This window comes from Sciurus carolinensis, chromosome 3 (genome assembly GCF_902686445.1).
Source record: "Sciurus carolinensis chromosome 3, mSciCar1.2, whole genome shotgun sequence".
Lineage (NCBI taxonomy): Eukaryota > Metazoa > Chordata > Mammalia > Rodentia > Sciuridae > Sciurus > Sciurus carolinensis.
This window is the reverse complement of record NC_062215.1, coordinates 89,735,604-89,754,254: the sequence shown is the minus strand read 5'-3', so window position 1 is coordinate 89,754,254 and position 18,651 is coordinate 89,735,604. Positions and strand designations below refer to the sequence as shown.

Sequence of the window (18,651 nt, the reverse complement as noted above, 5' to 3'; positions counted from 1 at the left end):
TACGCCAATATAACTGTGTTCCAATCTAAGAGCCATTTTTTTCTGCTTACCCTTAAATATATCTGTAAGTTAAAAGAATTATAAAGTGACTTAGCACCTAACCCAGATCCATGTAATATGAGGTGATTAAAGAATGTCAGGGGCATGAGTGGAACAAATTAGGGCTTTAGAGACACCCCAGACCTGGGTTCAAATCTAGCCACCACGACTGACAAGCTATACAACCCTGTGCAGGTTACTTGTCTATCATCACACTGTAAATCAAGTCTATAATACATAGTACTGTTATGAAAACTTACTAGACTACCCCTGGCATTGATAATCATGCCCTTGAAGTAATCACTCTGATATTTCAAAAAATAAAAATAGTGTGAGTTTTGCAAAGGATTAGTGAGCACCTCCAATTCTGACATATGCCACAGGGAAAGTAGGCTCTAAAACTCAGATCTTCTGCTTTCTTGTCCAGTCTTCTTTTCCATTTCATTATTTGGCTTCTTATCTACTTTCTATAGGAATTAATCACTTGATACAGTAAATAAGTTTGAATTGTTTTAACTATCAGACCCTGCCCAAAGATACCACAGTGATAAAAAATTTGATGCAGATACCAAAAATTAAGGTTACTGACATGCCCTTGAAATCTGGGAGAAAAAAAATCAGGAAATAAAAGATCATAGTGCCTTGGGGTTAATAAATTAGTTTTTCCTTATTGGATAGAACTGAGAGAAAAATTATACACCACCTGGGAAACACAAGAGGCAGGCTGGATTATATACAGTATAGAAAAATATTATAAACTCATATATACTGAATTAAAAATATAAAATGGAGATAGTCTGAAATTCATAACATTCTTAGAGTCTTATTGATTAAATAATAATTATGAATAATTCATGATATGCTAAATTTAGGGAGTTCTACATTTCACTGATCTGATGAAAATTGAATAGATAAAGAACATAACTAATCCAAATATTAAGCTCTTCTATTACAAGCTTTGATCTTTGAAATCTATCTAAAAAGATCCCTGAGTGGAAGCTTAGAATCAGTCTCTCTCTATCCTGAAATAAATTGGATTCAAACTGTTTCTGACCTTGAGATCTTTAACACAATTAGAAAGTATATGCCAAGCTTCAGGTGTACATTAAAGGGGCAATCCAGATGCTTGGAAAATAAAGTAAGAGGTCATTTCTAAAATTTCCCCTCAGATCACTGTGGTCCTGTGAGTGCGATGTTAAGTGTGGCTCCCGGGGTTTTGCCCAGCAGCTCAGTGAATTCATAAACAGAGGTAACTCTGTGGAGTTTTTTGCCTTTGATGAAAAAGTAAGCCCAGAGCGGCAGGTGCTGGCGTCTGACTCCCATGTAACTCACTCACCCACTTTCATGTGACTATGTAAACCCTGGGCTCTTCTTGTAGTCTCTGTCCCACAGCTGTGGTCATTGGAAAAAAGAAAGTGGCTTGTATAAAAGACAACTGCTGGCACACCGCTTGGAAGAGCCAAGCTGCAGGTGTTCTCCAGTGATGGGTTCCCGCCATTCAGCTCCAGAATCTGGTCCCTTAAGAAATAAGTTAATCTGTACCACTCATTTCTGCTTTTGATGACCGCTGTTTATTGCTTTCAGTTTGTGCGGGGTGAGGATTAAGATGTGATTTAAATATAGAATTTTCTCATTTTGGAAATATTACCACGGACCATAGGGATGTAAGACTGGAGCAGGAAGGCAGGAATCCGGGAGACGTTCACAGTTGGTAAGGTATGACACAACCACAGATCCCTCAGTACCATCCTGAGGGTAGGTGTTTAAAGTCAAGGGCTCAGTGTCCTATTCTTCTTTTTTCTTTCTTTTCTTTTTTTTTTCCTTCCTTCCTTCCTTCCTCCCTTCCTCCCTCCCCCACCGCCCTCTCTTTCTTTTTCCTATCTACCTTAAATTGAGGTCAGGTACAAATAAATAAGTTAGAAAAATACTCATTTCTCTATTGGTGTCAGCAGGTCCTCACATAAAGCCTTTAATATAAGAGGTAGGCAGCAGGGTGCAGTGTAGCACATTGGTAATTCTGGGGAAGCCTCACTTTGGAGGCTGAGATAGGAGGATGACAAGTTCAGGAAAAGTCTCAGCAACTTAGTGAGATTCCGCCTCAAAATAAAATGAAAAGGGCTGGGATGTAGCTCAGTAGTATAGCACCCCTGGATTTAACCCTCAGCACTGAAAAAAATAGATATACACACACATACACATACACATGTATATATATATCATATATATACATATACAAAATATACGTATATATATACACATATGTATATATATATATTGGGTAGACAAAAACTGCTTGTGAGGTTACACATCAAGCACTCTAGCAAAGAAAACACTAGTTATAAAGATTAAGGCATCATCTTGACATTCAACTTTGGCATGATCATCACCTCCTTGGGGATCTTGCTTTATCGTCTTGCAAGATACTTAAAATTCTCTAAAAGTTTTAGTTTATCGTAACACTCAACATTTACTTTTGTGTTTATTTACTTGCTCATTTGCTTTCTCTCTCTTGATCTTCCTACTGCACTTCACTAGCACATTCATTTTATGAAGGTACAGACAGAGCTTTGTTCATCTGGGATCTTAACCATTCCATGCATAGTACATTCTCAGAACCCAGGAAGGTGACTCGTACTCAAAAAAAATTCAAGGAATAAAGTCACCATATAATTTGTTTCCCACATTTCTACTTCTGACAATGAAATGGGACACCATTAGATGCCAGGATAATAGGAGTAAACTTTTTAAACCTTGGTTGAATGAAAAAATGAACAACTAAATGCATACACACTTGGATGGCTAGAGGGTTTATCAGATATCAGGATTATGAAATGTTTTTGAAACTGTATTATTACATTTAAAAGTTCAGAAGATTAAGATATCTAGAGGTCAAGAAAGGATTCCCAAGAAGTTACCCAATCAACCCTTCAAAACCAGCTAGAGGCTACTGATAACTGGCTTCGTATTTACTTGCCAGTGGACACTATCTAGATACTTCTCAAGTACTTTATGGAACTTGATTTTTCCTGGTAATTGACATTCCTCCTTTAGTCCCTCTGTTCCTAAGTTCATTTAATGTCTCTGCTTATGAAATCTTTGATTGATTGTTTATTATTGTAAGATTTGAGGAAGTAGAATTTAAGCTCAGACAATGATTGCCTAGATTTCTCCAACAGTGGGATTCAGATTTGGAAGGGTTTTGCTAGTTTGTTTCTACTAAACAAACAGGGTCTGATGAATCCACAGCACTAACCCAATCCTTAAAAATTAAAGTAGTATTTAATAATCTAAGTGTATGATTTGGGCTTTTCATTTGTACAGGTGATGTGTTGCAATAATACCATCTGTCATTTTTTAGTATCTTGTTATTATAGTGGTAGAATTAGGACTTCCAGATAAAAACAATGAATAGATTTTCTATGTACTTGCATTGTACACATTCTTGGGAGGTAGGACCTAAGAACTTACATAATGAGCCACTCCAGAGACCGACTACCTTTGAACTCACAATCCAGCCTGCAAGCTCTAGCCCTGTGAGTTTTCTCCTATGGCCCACAACCACCTGGCCAAGGATAAATGTTAACTGAAATTCTTCTAATATGCCAAGTATTATGTTTCATCAGAGATGGAGAGGTCAGTCCATGTAAAATCCAAACATGGTTTTGGGTTCCTTTGTAAACATTAAAACCAATTCAGTTCATGCTCAATAAAAGCCATAGGGGGCCTTGCCTTCCTGGAATGATGGTGAGATGCCCCTTGTGAGGAAAAGTTCAGGGTGAGAGGATGCACAACGCGATGCAACAAAGGGTGTGGCTGAAATGTGGTGCATTGAGCAAACAGAGCCAGCAGGGAAGTGGAAGGTGATGGGGACAGAGAGGGAGCACAGGCAAAATCCTGCAGGCCCTTGGGGGCCATACTCTCAATAATAGGACTTGAGCTCTAAATTTTTTGCATATTACCATTTACTGCTGAGAGAGAAGAAACACATTACAGCAGTGACCTTGAGGACAAGATTGTGGTGACCAACTGTGGGATAACCAGGTAGGTGACTTTTGACAGAGGAGCAACCAAGTGCTCTGATGACAGGCATCACTAATGTGAGTAACACCTGTGATTTGCCTGTGTCTTCAGTGAATTAATCAATGACTATTACCTATTTGTTTGTTTGTTATCTGTTCTCCCTCAACCAGAAAGCAAGCTCTATGAATTTAGGAAGACTATTTTTTTTCTTCCCACTATTACATCCTCAACACATAGAATACAAACAGCACATATGTATTTATTGGATGCATGAGCAGATGCATGACAGTATGTCAATAGGAAAACACTTGATCATATTTTCCCTTTTAAAATATTTCTTCAGCTGTGATGATAGTACATATATATTGAGTGGGAGTAAAATGATGAGATATAAAATTCAGAGACTAAGTCTATGAAAGAATCTTTAAAGATCCTTGGGAGTCTTCTTATAACTCTCTCTACTGCTGGTGGGTAGAAAGAAAGAAGTAGAAATTAACATATGCTAAACACCCATCATGTGTGAATTACTATGCTAGATACCTTCATAAATTTCATGCCATTTAACCCTCAACCCCAAAACAAAGTCACTGTGTTGGTTAGCTTTCTATCACTATAACAACACTTGAGATAATCAATTTAAAAAGAGAAAAGGTGCAGTTTTGGCTTATGGTTTTAGAGGTTTTAGTCTATGATTGCTTGGCCCATTATTCTGGGCCTGAGGAGGCACATTATGGTAAAAGCATGTGGCAGAGCATAACCACTCATGGCTGGGAAGTGAAAGAGAAGAAAAAGGCTGGGGTCCTACCATCCCCTTCAGGGGCACACTCTCGATGACCTAAAGATCTCCCACCAGGCCCCACCTCTTAAGTGGTCCATTACCTCCAAATAGTGCTAAACCTTTAATGCATGGGCTTTTGGGGGACACTTAAAATCCAAACTTTAGCAGTCTCCATTATATGCATTAATTCCAATTTATAGATGAAGAAACTGAGACTCAAAAAGATTAAATCACTTACTTAAACAGCAGCAATTTGTACCTAGTTTTATGCAATTTTAAAGTGAATGCCTAAAAGAAACCTATACCATTGCTGCCTCTCATAACAGTGTAGGAGCTATAGATTGGCCATTGAAATCTTGATCCTAAGATTTACCATGTGGTTTCCTAAGGTTCTTGCTCCATTTGTATAGGAAAAGGCATATCATTATTGGGCATTGTGATTCCTATATTTTCATTGTGAATTATGTTCTCTGCAAAAATACTTGTCAGTTTTTCTTACCCATAATTTCCAAACACAAATATTGGCTGTTGTTTTCAGCTCTGCCCTTTTTAGGATTATACAGTCATGTTCACATGCTAAGTCCTGCCTCGTTCCTGACAATCCCAACTAAAATGGAATTATCAACCATCCCAGCACATCCATTTATGAGGAACTTGGAAATGAGCTCATACCCTAGTATAGGTGCTACAGTCTCAAGACTTCTAGAAAAATGCTTCTAAGTATGTGTTGTTGGCAACAGATCCAGGTCTTTGTAACCTCTTCTCCCATATGATTCCATGATTTTCTACAAATTTCAGTTCTTTTCTTTTCTTCCCCTGATTGGTACCTAACCATATATCAGGATTTCTCCTTAGGACTCTACTCCAAATTTCTGACATTCACTTTATGATAAATTATTAACCCTATTTCAAGACCAGAGTTCTGCTCTAAAGCTGCCCTGAGCTTCCCTTATGCTCTCATTGCTCTCTCTCTCTTTCTTTCTGCATGGGCACTTCAGCCTAGTGGCTGGACTGCCATGTCTTTCCATTTGCCTAGCTTCTGCATACTGATTGACTTCTGAATCCCCTGTCATTGTGTGATGTCATACTGAGGTCCTGAGCCTAATGGCAGTAATTGCTCTCTGTTCACCAGGGACTCACACTCCTTTTCCTTCACCTAGAAACCACATTTACTTCCCTGCTCATTTGCACTGAGATGGGAACATGGACTAAACGTTGTTTAACAGAATATGTATGGAAGGGAAGTGTGCAGCTTCTAACCTGGTCCATTAGAGCGTCCACAGAGCCAGTACCTACCACCATCCAGAGGAATTGGTTATGTTAAAGTGACAGAACCTCTGTCAATCAGTTCTTGATTGACTTTTTAAAGCCCAAGTGACCTCTTTCTTTATATGGATGGAAAATCAGTCTCCTATTATGTTAGGTCACTGGACTTTGGGAGGTTTACATGAAACAGTGGTCAGTTTCACTAACATAATGTCTTCCAAATCCACTAAGGTCAATATATTTTTCAACTGGTGGAGTTTAGGATCTTCTGAATGAAAGTCATCCCATAGATCCAGCAATCACTTTGGAATTTGTCACAGTTATGAGGTCAGTTCTCAAACTTCTGCTTAGTCCTACTACACCAATATGAGGCCAGGTTCTGTTTTGCTTCCTCTCTAAAGGAGTCTCATTGCCTTCATCTGGCCAACATGCTATATTACATATATCGAACTTTCAAATATTGAACTATATTTTAAAAATGAAATTATTTAGTAAGAACAAACACAGGGAGTCAGAATACCTCCTTGGCCACAGGTCTGTGAACACTCTGTCCAAGCAGTCCATCCTGAGAGCTGACAGTTCACCACACATTCCACCATGCAGGGAATGCTCATTCTCTGGGGCTTCTCTAAATTAAGCTGTAATGGAAATGAAATACAACTTCATGGGAGAAATCATATAGCTATCAAATCAATCACTATCCTTTTATAGATAAGACTACTCTTTATTCTGTGGTAAATAACTTTTCTACATTTCAGTAGGGGAAAAATATCATTTCTCATATAAATTGGTAGCATTCACAGAAAACGGTTGTTTTAACTTCATGAATAAAATTTTGTCAGCCCAAATTTCTTCGTATAAAACTCTAAACTCTAGAATGGACCTGCTGTTAGGGTGCTGGGAAAGCAGAGGGTTGCAAGACACAGGAGTCTTCCTGTTGCTCCGTCAGCAAGGAACCAGGAGTACATCTCAATGCTAAATCCAGGCACCCTGGGGTGGTCCAAAAGTACATAAAGAACTTAAAACTAAAAGCTTCCAAGATTAAAAAATAATAATAAAAAAATAAAAAATAAATATATATATAATAGGAATAAACAGCCCATCTGAAGTCCATACGCTAAAAATTCCATCATAGTGCTAATCTTGGCACAAGTTGGTGGTACCATTTATTTTACTCTTCTCCTCTCTGAAATCAGCATACAGTCAAAATATACACAATCTAATGACCAATGTAGAAGGGGGTCTTAGTGAAAGAATAATCACTTAAGAAATATGGAAAGAATAATGGAATAATATGCTGTATGAGTCATACATATTGTGCTTAATTAGGAAAACTTTAACATTTGACATATGTTAAATATTAGTAATATATCCACATCAAGCTAAAATTATAATGATTTTATAAAATTAATTATTATAGCATGATGATTTGCCAAGTGTGTACAATAAAAATTACCACAAAGGGATCCATGATTTATCTGTGAAGTATGGATAGTCTAGTTAGGGCAATGATTTGGGACCTCTTTAAACTGATATTCTTTAAATATTTGTTGGACTTTTCCTATTTAGAGGACAAAGAATTTGATTTCTATTAAAGAACAGTTTATCTTTCTTAGTATCAAAAGATTTATTATATATATTAAGTGTCTATTTGAAATTGTTGTAGATGGGTGATTTCTTTCTGAGGCAAATAACTTAAAAGGCAGATTAATAAAATAAAAGGTTAAATCACTGACACTTGACAGGTAGCACTCTGCATGGTACTAAACAGTTCAGAATTTCAGTGGGTAGGGCATTCAATTTCAGGTGGTCTGGTCCAGGATGGTGTGCTGGTTGATGACTGTGCTTTTGGCTTAGAGAGGGTGATATGACAGTGTTTAGGGTTAAGTTAGGATAGGAAAGGAAGACTGTGGTTTATTTTAATTTCCACTAATTTACTCCATCTATGTTAGGACAAATGGGACCAGTTTTTATTTTGTCAGTTTGTTACAGAAGTTTCTGTGGCAATTTTGTTTCACTGGCCCCCTATTTCCAACTTATTCTGAAAATTGTTCCAGTGATTCTTGTAGTACGATAACATCTTTATTTCTATTAAACCACCTTTACAGTGTTTTTCATTTATACATTGGGAAGGGAAATGCCAATTTCTCAGGCATAGGTCTGAATACAGCTTTCCTCCAAATTCCATATAGCTTGTCACAGGAAAAAGAAGGGATAATAAAATTTAAAAACTTCAGAACTCTCTAAGTTGAAACTTGATAGGGGGGCATTTTATGCAGATTGAAAAGTACAATTATGCCATTTATCCAGCAATCATTTGCTAATTAAATTAGTAAAGTGTTCTAACAGCAAGTGTCAGTGTCCCTCTTCCATTCAAAGGACAGTGTATATAACATATACAAATGAACCACCTTTCCAACATAGTCATATAACAATAATAAAGTCAGCAATGTGAATAGCTTATTGGCAAGCAAGTACAGTTACATTAGGTATTCTTGGAAGTTACGCACACACACACACACGTATTTAAAGAAACCACTTCCATAGTACAAAATGACCATTCTGCATCATTTTTACCAAGTCCTAACTTGGTAAGGTCTAATTGTACTATACTAGTACCTCTTACTTTAACTGAATCTAAGGTGAGATAAGAACAGATCATTTTGTTTTCTATAGCAAACATCATAAGGGTTGTAGACCAATATTAAGTAAAACAAAGAACTGGGTGTGTAATCCCAATATAAACAAGTTACCTGATCACACTGATCCATGCTGACTTGCTTGCCATCACTGCGCACGCAGCTTAGCAGGCGGGTCCTGACACCTTGACCACAGGAAGCATTTTCACTCAGCTGGCATGTGCTCCACTCTATAGGCATAGGATTACCCACATTGAGTTTCAAAATTATGACCATGTGAGAATAATGCAATAAATCTTCCATTATCTGCACTGGTGGAAAAGGGAAGTGCACACATAATCCTAAAACCATTCTCAGGTGACTTTGGAACGTATCATGCAATTATTTTATGGTTAAATAAATGAACATATATACAAAAAGACTAAATAAATGAATATGAGTTACCTTCCTAAGTTTTCCTTCCAGAGGCAAAGAGACAAATGATTTGTTAGAAATCATCTCACACTGGTTGTGGTAGGAGAGAAAAACACTAACCAGGATGGTAAAGGAGAATGAGCTTAGAACCAACTATGTTGGGATAATCAAGAGAGAAAACAACCCAGAAACAATGCCAGTCTCCACAGCCTGAATGATTATGCCTGCCCCATGGATTAAACGCACACTGAAACCTGAATCCCAAGGTGACAGTAGCAGGAAGCAGGACCTTTGGGAGGTGATTTGGTTATGAGAATTGAAAGCTCATGAATGGGGTTAGTTTCTTTGTAAAAGAGGTCCTAGAAGCTTGGGTGTGCCTTCCACCATGTGAGAAAGCCAAGAAGGCCCCATTTATGAGTAGGCGCCCTCACCAGACATTGCATATTCTAGGGTCATGATCTTGGAATTCCCAATCCCCAGAACTATGAGAAATCAGTTTCTGTTGCTTATAAGCCACTCAGTCTATGGCATTTTGTGAGAGCAGCCAGAGTAGACTAAGATATTAGTCTTTGTTGTCAACTTGAAAATGTTTCTGAAGAATAAACCCAATCACCAGCAATTTTGTATAGTTGATACAGTGTAGCCAAGAGAGACCTCCCAGAACAGAAAGCAGGAAAGATACAGTTTTTCAAATATTATTCTATAATCAAAGAATGTTTTATACATTTGGATAGTCACATTTCAAACTAGGCAATAGGAAGTTAGAATAAAATACCCTGTAATTAATTTGACTCTTAAAGCTGCTATTGTGGGTATGGGTAGAAAAGAAGATCTGTGACCACAGCAATAGAATCTCTTGAAGGAGATGTTCCATATCTGGTAAATGACCTAAGAGTTTAATAGGAATAGCAAAATCAGGTACAGTAAAGACAGTCTTAAAAAATACATGCTTTTCCAATAAAGCAAATTTTACTGTATTTCTGAAAAACTACTGAAAAAACCAGGGATCTAAAGAAAAAAGGCAAAGCCACCACATCATATTTCACCCATAAAACAAACACACAGCCTCACAGAATTTATTGTGGGTTTCCTATATGAGGAATCTCCGCTGTGTCAATGAGGCCACAGCAGGGATTTTTTTCAGGAAAGGAGATTGCTTTGCCTCCGCAGGCATATGGTGGTGTGGTCCTCAGTAATGAATTTGATGCTGAGACTTAACATGGTTCCACATTTTGTAGTGTTTTTGTACATTTGCTGCTGCAGAGAATGGTAGGTAGCAGATCAATGTAGCTATAGCAGTCCTTTGGTTTTTAAACACTGAGCACTGTGGTACACAGGAAAAACCCAAGCAGTAGCTGAATAACTAGGCTGAGTGTCTCACTACTTCTCAAACATCCCTGACTACTCAGGGCTCATTCATCTTTTTTGAGACTTATACAGAAAGTATATCAAACTTGAATTTCTGAAATAATAAAAGTCAAACTCTATGCCAGTATGAGTTCACTCTTCTCTCAATGGTAATTTGTCCTTTGCTATTTATTTTGTTGTTTCAGTATATATATAATGACTTACTTCAACATTATTTTCAAATGCTGCCAAGTTTTTCTAAGCATTTTGTACTTTGAAGATTCCAGGTAGCCTTGCTGAATCTACATGCCAGGAACAGGTATTTCTTTTTGTGAAGGAACATGGGAAATAACAGGTCCTCGGCCTTTCATGTGGCATGGTCACACATTCTACTCTCTCTCCTTGGTACCAAGAAGGAAAACACATTCTCCCAAAAGCCAAGGTTCAGGGAAAAGAGCAAGGTCGTGGATTTCAACTGTACCTGTTAGATTGTACTGGAACTGGAAGCAATTTTCATTAAGGAGGCAGGGTCGCACCTGAGAGTCTTCAGCACAAGTCCTTGAGCTCAGTGAGGGCCTCAGAAGATGGCGAGTTCTTCTCTGCATTGTGTGGGGATCACATGACTATGAAAATCAAAGAGCACCAATTATGTTCATGATAGTTGAGAAATTATACATGATTGTATGTTTACAGGTAGGCACATATGTAACAACTACAGGGAAGAGACTGTAGAGTGATAAATATATTTGGAAACAAAATCATTCTGATTCACTGTAAGTTCTGTTCTATTGTTTTCACCAGACAACTCTATTTTTTTCTGTGTCATCTTGAAGGCTACATTTTTATCTCCCATGTATAATTAAGGACATGGAGACTATTTTCATCATTACAAACTCACTGTGTACTCTGAAATAGTCTGCCACAAAGTAAGAGATCAATACATTTTTAATGTTTAAATGAATGAAAAAAGGAAGACACTGCCTCCGTGACCTCAGATAGTCTAGTCCAATAGAAATCAGCACACAGAGAACTTTAATGAGAAAATCATTTTTAATATCCCCAGAACAAGTAAGTATAGATAAATAATTATGAATCAATACTAACGATATAACAGATTTTTTTTTCTTTTTTGGGATGCCATCTGATTCAGAGCATGAGCCACTGCATACTGTTATCCTTTCCACAAAATGAATGTATATATGTGAACCCTAGAGATTTGAAAATCTCCCAATACACATGGGTTCACATGTCCTTCTATAACCTGCTCATACAATGCTCTTGAGCCACAATTATCCAACTGGTGTTACTATAGTAGCCCTTTCAGTTCCATCTACTAAAATAATCTTTATATTTTCTTCCAAACCCTACCCTCCACCTTTGTCAGAACACTACTCCAGGCTTACTTATTTCACAGTCTTCCCTCTATTATTGCTAAATTCTTCTTTTCTTCTTTGGTGCAAACTTCTGTTCATGTTGAGGGATTTTTCTATAGATTTGCTTCTAAACACATAAACATACACACATATATGCTACATCTATCCTTATATTGTCATTCTTTATTTCTTTATTACCCTGCTCCTTCCTTTCTTCGAAAGTTATTTAAGGAATAATGGATGATGGTTTCTACTTCTCTTGTCCCTCCCTAAAACACCAATACAAATAATGCATAGCAGTTTTTCAGTAAATATCGTTAACTACATTCACAATACACATTTCCAGAACACCAAAATTTAAAGATACCTATAGACAAGAGAAATCAAAGTCATTAAATTTAGATCATCAAAGAACTATTTCTATTTTTAGTAGTTTTATTTTTTATTCCTTTCCTCTTACCTTTTCAGGTACTGTAGTAAGAATACAACTCATAACACTGACCATGACTGTGAATCAAAGTGATAATGTTGAATTTCAATGAAATTTGGAAAAAACGATACCAAATTTTTTCTTCTAATCTTAGAAGTTTGGACCATTGAAACACATTTATTATCCAGGTGACTTAAAACTTGAATAATCTGTCAATCCTTGAAATTTTACATTTAATCATATCAAATTGTTTCTAGATCACTAAAAAAGGACAAAACTATTCTTAATTATCTGCACAGGAATCCCCAGCTATGTACTTATCAATAATTTATTTCTATTTTACTAATTTGAATGTATGCTCTCATGAAATGAAATAATAATTTAAATGATTTTCCCATAGAAGAAAATGAAGGTATCTTAGTAGATACTTCTGATCAGTGCTCTGCAGCATTTCTCCTATAAAATAATTAATTTATTGTTTAGAACAAGTATACATGTGTAAGGATTTATGTACCTGGTTAGTTTAAGCTATTAAATAAAAGAGATAATAAAACATCCCTTTATCCAAAAGACTTGAGACCTGAAATGTTTCAGATTTCAGCGTTTTTCTGATTTTTGAATATTTGGAGGTAGAGAATTCTTGATCTGAAAATCCAAAGTCTGAAATGCTCTGAAATTGGAATCTTATGCAATGTAATTTTGAACAATGCACTTATGTATTATAACTTAGTTATTCATCAAAACCTATGTGAGAGCTGGACATGATGGTACACACCTATAATCCTAGCAGATTAGGAGGCTGAGGCAGGAGAATCATAGGTTCAAGGTCAGTTTCAGCAATTTAGGAAGGCCCTAAGCAATTTAATGAGACCCTGTCTCAAAATTAAAAGTAAAAAGGACTAGGGATGGGATTAAGTTCCCCTGGGTTCAATCCCTAGTACCAAAAAGAAATCAAACAAAAAAACCTATGTGAGAAAGGAGGTGGTGATAGGTGTAATTTGATGACATTTAAAAATTTCCTTCCTCAGATCTCATTCTGTCTCCAAGTTTGCTAAACATGGCTTTAAAATATCCTCTTGGGCATAACCCAATCCAACATTCATACTATGTGACCTTTTGATAATTACTAGAAATCAATCTTATAGAAATTGTTAAAAACCAATACTGCAGCTAATTCTTTATCCATAGAAGTAGAGGGGGAGTATGGGTGCCTGGAATCCACAAATATGAGACAACCTTACCTTAGGAAAAGTTTTCACATTCCATTTTGCAAATATTGTCCTAGTGCTGGTAACAAGTGGTTGAAAACTGTTTCTCCTCATTTCTTTGTATTAGCTATTTATAGGGAGTTCACAGAATAGTGAAAATAATGAATTGTCCACAAGTGTTGTCAAGGACAAAGGAAGTTATAACTTAATGGTTTCTTCAAAACTCCTCAAATACATACCTAGATCTCTTCTTTTCTAGCGTGTGTGTGTGTGTTTGTGTGTGTGTGTGTGTGTGTGTGTGAAGATACTGTCAACTTCCTAAGTACCGAAGTGGGAAAACGACATGGGAATAACTAACCCAAAGTCAACTTTGGAAAAGTTTCATTATAAAGATAAAGAGTATGTAGTTAAAATTTATTTGGTAGAAAAGAGGATGACCAAGAAGAACAAGTTAGTCTCCAGTACATAAACCCTTTATGAAACTAGATTTTCTAACTTACTACCTTTATAAATGAGGGTTCACCTTAAAGTTCACTTCTTCCCGATGACATTGTAACTTCACACCTTTGCTCTCTCTAGCAGCAAGGCCTCTTGCCTGATCCAAATACTGTATCCATCCATCAAAATAAAGTCAGATGTCCTATCCATGAACCTTCCCTGGCTTCCTCAGACCCATAATACATGGAATCACCTCATCTAGTGAGCATTTCTGCTGCACTTGTAGTACATACTGATGTGTGTTCACTCCTGTGTGTTGTTTGGAGATTCCATGTCTTAAATTTCTTTCATACAAGAGTCTTGTGACACATCTGGCACAGAGTATGCAAATAATAAATACTTTTATGTAGCATAATTTGGTTAATTCCAGGTAATTTACCATTTCTATAAACTCCTATTAGGAGACAAATGTTAAATCCTGGATTATGTCACATTGCCTAAATGTAAGGTTTCCAAAAATCTGTGTATCTGATAAAAAGAATAGACTGTTTCCTCAAATTTTCATATAAAAAATCTAGATGACATTTCTCAGAATAACAGAATCAATCTTTAAATTAAAACATATTAATAAATGAATTTTGATTTACTCATTTAAAATCTAACAGATAATTAAGATAACATTATAAATAAATCCAAACAAGGAGGTATAATTTGTTATTTTTCTCACTTTTACTGAACTATTAACAATCACAGTTTAATAGAACCTGTGATAAATCCAGGCACTTACGAATTTAAGTTACTCTACAGATTTCTCGTCTAGAGATGAGCAAGACACCAAGGCCTGGCCTTGCCAGATCCCATCAGAAACTGAAAGTCAACACTTTTATTCTGTAATGGGGTTTATCTGATAGTTCTGAGATACTTTCCCCTCATTTAGCCAGTTAGCCCTACTGTCAGTACTTTGTTGTTTCTAAAGAATTCATAAGGCAAAAATGGATACTTACTGTATGAACTTTAGTTTGTTTTTTTTTTTTAATGTGGAAAATAGGGTAAAAATTTCACAAGGAAATACTGCAATGTTTTACAAGAAGTTTTTAAAAATGAAATTAAACACTGATTCTAAAAGGTCAGAAAAGCTAAGAAAAATCTGGGTCTAAGGAATTCTCATGCCTCACATGTTTAAAAAATTTCTCAGAGACTCTGAAGAGATGTGAAAACATTCTTTGCACATCACAGTGCAGAGCGAAGTCAAAACACAATAGACACTATGCTCAGTAGAATTAAGTGAGAAGTCATCTCCACAAACCCCAAACTATAAGAAGGTGGGGACAATGACCAGAGCTAGTGGACCTGTGTGATATCAGCATCTGACAAGAGAAAGCAGAAGGAAGAAAAGGGGCATCTCACAGATGAATGACCACCAAAAGGTGAGAGTTGGAGGAATTTGCACAATAGCAGAGAAATAGAGAGGGTCCATGCAGAGGTCTTGGCAGTTCATGCAGCCCAAATGCAATGAACTCTTCACAATAACAAGTCAAAGCTCCCTTCTAGGACAATCCATGCCCTCCCCTACCACTCCACTGAAGAGAAACAGGGGGCAAGAATTTCCAAACTGAGCAAAACAGAGAAACTAGTAATGAAGGAAAGGACAGATTATTAAGAAGGTGGGGAAGGCAAAAGAACTAGCAAATCTCAGAAGGCAAGCTGCTTTGTTTATGGACAGCTCCTTTTAAAAGTTCACAAAAAACTGATTTCACAGAGTGAGAAGTAAAGAAAGATCAAATACAAATGCCACAAATGGGTATTATAAGGAAAAAAAAGAGAATAAAGGGCAATAAGAAAGTGCACCAGAAAGACAAGCGTGCAAAACAAGATGAAAACTATCATTTCAAAAGGAGCTAAAACCCTTAGAAAGTGACATAAAATATAAAAATATAGACTCAAATAAGAAATTAGAAAAACTCAGATGACAGACCTCAGTAAATCATTAGAACAATAAATCATTTTCAGAAATGAGAACTATAATAATGTCTTTAGAGAAACAAAATGTAAAAAAAAGAAAAAAATGAAATAATGTGAAAAAAAGAATCTAAAAGAATTTGAGAAAATCTGCCAGATAGAGACTGAGGCAAAACAGATGCCACATGCATATAATAAGATTTCATGAAAAGAAAACAAAAACAAGATCATGGAATTCAATAAAAAAGATTCAAGAAATCATTCCAATAAAAGCAAAGAAAAAAATTCAAAACTGCCTATTGAAAGAGCACAACAGAATCACCAATACTGAAACATATCCTAGTAAAATTATTGTGCTTCACAGAAGAAAATTTCTTTGAATGCCTAGGCAAGAATACCAGATGGCTTATAAAGGAAATAAAATTGTATTCTCATATTTTGACAAGAAAACTTTATGTCAGAAAAATGTGGAAATATAATAAGGATACACAAAGAAAAAACTGATCTAAGAATTCTACATCTAGCAAAGCTGACTTTCAAATATAAAGACTATAAATTTAAGAGCATGTAAGAACTCAAAATTGTTTCCATGAGTACTTTGTGATTTACTGAAGACTGAGTTTTCTACATCCAAATAACTGGATGGGAGGACTTCAGTGTACAAACTTGTGAGAAGCCAGTTTTATATGTAGAACTTATTTAAAAACTGGATAAGACATAGATAAAATACAAATGTAAAAAATGAGGAGAGTTTATGTAAAAAAAGGTAATGTTTTTAAATATCTATATTGGTGGTCTTGTATGTATTATTATTTTGAGAATGCTTTCCCTGTTAATTTGGAATAAAATGAATGTGAGTATCCCTAGCTCTTTAGAGCACTTATTGTGGCATTGAAGATCCACTTCCTTAAAATAAAACAGGAATTTTTAGAGAAATGGCTAATTCCAAGTCTGATGAAAGAAATGTTCAAGATGAGCCAGAAACATCCTGACATGTCATACAGCAAGAATGCTAACAAAGTCCACAGAATGTGTACTTAAATGTTTCTAGAACACATTTTTCAAAATACTTCCACAAACAGTTTAAGTGTTAGTATAGATGGTAACTAAAAAGGATAAAAATGTGTTAACTTTATTTAAAATTTTTAAAATGACACAGGATACATGTGGTGAAAGTTGCTAAAAATCATTTAAAATATAGTATTTAAGACTGTATTTTTTGTTGCCTTCTTTATACAAAATGTTTCATTTGATAATTAAGCAGCAGTTGGGGCAAATTTTCTAATACAAGTAGTTCCATAAATAAATGAAGGAAAACAGAATTGAAATGTTGCCATTTTGTATTTCCTAAATTATAAGGACTCTACATATTGCCCATCAATGATAGTTATACTCACAAAAAGCAATAACCATAAATTATGTGTTTCCTGGTAGAGCACACATTCTATGAAGGAGTGTAGCCAAAGACTGAGGAAGCCTCTATATCCAGCTCCCAATTTACAGGAAATTGAAGATTAGCAGAACATGCTAAACCTTAATATGTAGTCAGACTGGAAACTTTCACAAGACAGGTGACTTATTTTCCTACCAATAAATTACCAGGATAGGGTGGGGGAGAAGTAGGAGGAAAACTAGATTAAAAGAGATTTAAAGAGAGGCAGAACTAACCTCAACTGTTTAAGCCATTCAGACCATGCATCTATAAGGAAGAGATTATTATAGAAATCACTACAGAGTTTATTTCTAAAAGCAGTGAGGAGGTTATAATTACGAGAAGCTGTGAAGCTACTCCAGGGCAGCAGGAAGATTCTACCTTCTAGGTGACTGTTACAAGATTTAACTATATATATATATTTTTTTTATGTACTTTTCTGTATTTGTGTTATAATCAACCATTTTTAAAAATTAAATAAAATATACCGTTTACAAGCCTTTAAAAATTAAGCTTATTTTTATTATGGGAGTTGATGGTCCTCTGACCACAGGCTTTACCAAAGTGTCTTTTTTTCTACAGTACACTGATAGGTACCGAGAGAGAAAAACAAGGGTTCCTGGTCAAATATGCTTAGGAGACATTCAAATAAATGGTATACTAAGGATTTTTACAATAGAAATTTGCATGCTTGGTGCAGTCTGCTTTTACTCATTAAACCCTAATCTCTCATTTCTTCCTGGGCACAGTGCTGGACCAAATATCCCAGCTTTCCTTGCAGTTGGGTGTGACTAGATAATAAATGAGTTGACAATCGCAGTTAAGTGGAGGGCCATCTGTGACATTTGTACTCCTCACCCTAAAATCCACATTGTCATTTTCCAAGCTTTTTCCCTGTCGAGGGAGTTGGAACAGTGATTATCAGAATGACTTTGGAAGCTAAGCCTGAAGATGGCAGAGCCACTGTTCTCCGGGGCCCTAGAATGATTGCATGGAGCAGACAGTATCCTTTTCATATCTGAAAAAACACCTACGACTGTTTCATGGCTGATCGATATAGTTATATTGCATTTGAACTATTATAATTTGGGGTTGTTTTTACAAATCACCTATAACAGTTACACTATACATTGTAGTTCTCTAAGAGTCTCAAACTTTTATTTATCAACTTAGTATTCTATGCAACACATCTTGGGTTACAGATTTGCACATAAAGGAATGAGATATTCTTTGTAAATTATAAAATTATTAATTTATTATCTACATGAATCCCTTGGTCTCCTTGAAAACTCTTTTGTTAAGGTTTCC

General features: G+C 35.9%; 1 protein-coding gene across 1 annotated transcript in view; it reads right to left on the bottom strand.

The window, feature by feature from the left end:
- Thsd7b (thrombospondin type 1 domain containing 7B) overlaps positions 1-18,651 on the bottom strand; it is a 715,164-nt gene that overhangs the window by 35,827 nt on the left and 660,686 nt on the right. Inside the window, 3 exon segments of the mRNA XM_047545870.1 lie at positions 6,624-6,741; positions 8,857-8,972; positions 10,985-11,126. Of these exon segments, the coding sequence (XP_047401826.1) occupies positions 6,624-6,741; positions 8,857-8,972; positions 10,985-11,126 (376 nt within the window).